Source organism: Orycteropus afer, unplaced genomic scaffold (genome assembly GCF_000298275.1).
Source record: "Orycteropus afer afer isolate SDZICR_OR568_19922 unplaced genomic scaffold, OryAfe1.0 scaffold00069, whole genome shotgun sequence".
In the NCBI taxonomy this organism is placed as follows: Eukaryota; Metazoa; Chordata; class Mammalia; order Tubulidentata; family Orycteropodidae; genus Orycteropus; species Orycteropus afer.
In genome coordinates this window covers 9,283,272-9,286,581 of record NW_006921656.1, presented here as the reverse complement: position 1 = coordinate 9,286,581, position 3,310 = coordinate 9,283,272, and the positions used below count along the sequence as shown (strand labels likewise).

The window sequence follows — 3,310 nt, the reverse complement described above, 5'->3', positions numbered from 1 at the left end:
ACTGGGCCAGCTGCAAGCAGTGTTTTAAGTACTTTACATGTGTTAGCTCTTTTGATATTCACAGCAGTCCTGTTACAGAGGGTCTGTAATTATGTATCCCTGTTTCATAAACGAGGTGACCAAGGGGCAGGAGGTTAAACATGCGGTCAAGGCCACACAGCTAACACGGTGTCGGAGGCAGTCAGGATCCACAGTCCATGCTGGTAACCACTGTGCCATCCATCCATTCACTCAGTAATGTTTGTTGGAGGCTGTCCATGTTCCAGGCTGCATTCTAGGCCCCAGGGACACAGAGGTGACTGAGACAAACTTCCTGCACCTCATGGAGCTCCAGTCCCACTGGGGTAGACAGACAGTGAAGTCAGTGATTAAGTGAGATACTAGTAGGTTGTGATAAGAAGTGTGAGGAACATAGAAGTCAGCAGAGCTGACAGCCTGGGGGTGTGGTGGGGGATGGGTGGTGGGGAGTCTAATGTAATAGCAATGGGGGCTGGGGGACGGGGAATGAGCAGTTTCCAGAGGAATCTGAACAAATTCCATATTCTCTAGAGGTCTTGTGCTGGCTACCAGGAACACCCTGGAGGAAGAGAGCAAGGGAAGGGAAAAGGAGGTGGGGGGGGGTGGGGAAGAAGGAGGAAGAGAGGAAGAGAGGGAGGAAGGGAGGGAGGGAGCAAGGGAAGAAGGGCTTGCTTCCTTCCCGTCAGGGTGGATCAGGGCCCATCACCCCAGAGGCCACAGAGCTGTTTCCACCCATGAAGATGGTCTTCCTCTGAGCATCCCTGCCTGGTGCTGCTCCCTACAGCCGGGGCAAGGTTCTCCTGCCCCAGTGGGCACACAAGTGTCCTTGGAGGCATGGATGAGGGTAGACAAGGGCTTCTCATGACCTGCAAAGAAAACAGAGGGGCCGCTGAATTCTTGAGTGTCCCAGAGGGCGAGTCCTTGCTAGCAGCAGCCTTATAAAGGCTCCCTGGCCAGAGCGACCCTGGCGGGCAGTGGCTTCCACCACCCATCCCGGGAAGGGGCCAGAAAAATGGCCCTGGTTCTGTGGGTCTTTGGTCTGCTGGGCTCAGCCCTCTCAGTGTGGGCCAACATCTTTGGTGAGTTCTGAGCCCAAAGTCATGGAGAGGGGTGTCAGAGAGGGAAGGCTCCTATGTCTTGCCAGGCTCTGTCCCAGGCTTTTGAACATATGTGACCTCATTTTATCCCCACAAGGCTTGGAGGTCAGTTATTTGCTTTCTCCAGTTTGGAAGAAGAGATATAGGTCCAAAGAGGTGAACTGAATTGCCTGAGGTCACAGAGCTAGTGGTTGGCAGAGCCAAGATGGGAAGTCAGACCTTCCTAATTCAAGTCTAGTCACTCTACCACCATTCCCAAGTGGCTTTTGACCAAAATGTTGGCATTGACATTGGTCTTTTAGCTCCTTAGCTACCCTAACACCTAGGTCAGCCATGTGAGGTATTTGTGAGGTAGCCAGCAGGTGGCAGAAAAATTGGTCTGCTTGTGGAGTAAATGGACCTGAGTTCTAGCCTTGACTCAGCCCATCAAAAGCTCGGTAACTTTGGACGAAGTTCCAAAGCTTGGTTGTTGGGAAAGCAAGCAAATGGTTTCGACTTCTGAGTGGGATTGAGCATGGTGCACATGTTCTCAACGGAGAACAAGACCCACCTGAGTTACCCATGATGGGCGCACCTGCTCTGGGCCAGAGAGAGCCATAATCCCTGCAAACACATGCACAGAACCTGGGGACCCTCACCTCACAGCGGCTTGGGGGATCATGGGGTCTAGGGTTTGCTTTGAATCCTTCACGTCCAATCCGTGTGTCCCTGGCAGCTGCCTTTCACTCCTGTGTCTTTGTGCCACATGGCTAGCCTGAAGGTGTCACCTCTCAGAGTAGTTGAGCATGGAGTACACTAATGTCCAGACTTAGAAAGTTAAGAATAGATGCAAAGCTGCAGGTTAACATGTAACAGTTAATGATTAGGATGCCGGGGACCTCGTGTATGTTTAAGGAACGCGGTTCTCCCCTGATGACCCATTGCCCTTCTTGCAGAATACCAGGTGGACGCGCAGCCTCTCCGCCCGTGCGAGCTGCAGCGGGAGAGGGCCTTTCTGGAGCAGGCCGACTTTGTTCCTCAGTGCTCTGCAGATGGCAGCTTCTGGTAAGTCTTACCGCAGGCCGTGGGGCTCAGGGCCCTGGGCCCTTAAGGAGCCCTGCTCCACATCCACAGCCCGTGCTTCTGTCCCCTTTGTCTACATGATGTGGGGCCACTGCTGTTGGGAAGGCACTGCTGTCATTTGGAGGGACTGCCTCTTGGTCCCTGAGGCTAATCGACCCTGGGGCAGAGCAGCTGGGTACATCTGGGAGAGAGACCCCCAACCCTGGGGTCCTCCTAGCCTGGACCAATGACAGCCCTCGTTTCCTGCCAGAGCTTTTACCATAATTCCTTTAAAAAAGCAGTGGAGTGAGCAAATGAGGTGCCCTTCAGGCTCCTCCCCCTACATCCTGTCAGTCTCCTGGAAGGAAGGGGGGGCTGCTCACTTTCTGGTTGACGACTGCCTCCGCCCATCCCAGTTACACAATCTGGGCCACCTGCTGCCCCCTCTGGGATGGACGAACCCTCTCTAAAAGGGCTTTTCCAGCCACCCTAAGAAACTGGGATCCTGGGGTGCCCTCACAACAGAGTAAGGTGATGACAAACAACACGGCCTCCTCTAGGAATTGACAAGAATCCTTGCAATGTACATGCAGTTGACATGACCCAAGTAGCGCCAGGGGACTCATATATTGATAAGATGGATTCGTTGCTGATGGTGCTCTGGGAGAGGCTACTTTCTCTCACCATCTCATGGCTGCGCCTTCCAAAAGCCTCACACACTCTCAAGTGCGGAGAAAGCCCCCTCAGCCCAGCCCCATGCCCATCTCTGGGCTTTATGGGGTGCAGGACAGGAGTTAGGGGATCTTTCGTCTTGGCCAGCTTTACTAATGGACTCTTGACCTCTCTTGTTCCAGCCACTTGCAGTTTCAGACTGGCTGCATTCCTCCTCAGGGGCTTTGCATGGGCTGCTCTCTTCACCCGGAATACCTTTTCCTTCTTCTCAGCCCCTCCTCCCACCTCCCACTATAACTCCTAATCTGGAGGGTCTCATCTAACCACCATTCTCCAGCCCTGGGCAACTGCCCTGCTCTCTCCTGGGCCCTTCGCTCACTGAGGTCTTCATCACTCATTGTGCATGGCTAGGACAGTGCCTGTCCCCTCCCCCGCACTGTGGGTGGATGAGGGCACTGCCTGTCCCCTCCCATCCTTCGTGC

The 3,310-nt window shown here is 54.0% G+C and overlaps 1 protein-coding gene across 1 annotated transcript in view; it reads left to right on the top strand.

Moving 5' to 3' along the window:
• Positions 1 to 1,030: 1,030 nt before the first annotated feature.
• Positions 1,031 to 3,310, top strand: part of TG (thyroglobulin) — a 243,257-nt gene continuing 240,977 nt past the window's right edge. The window contains exons 1-2 of the mRNA XM_007940540.1: positions 1,031 to 1,097; positions 2,051 to 2,159. Of these exons, the coding sequence (XP_007938731.1) occupies positions 1,031 to 1,097; positions 2,051 to 2,159 (176 nt within the window). The remainder of the gene's footprint in view (positions 1,098 to 2,050; positions 2,160 to 3,310) is intronic.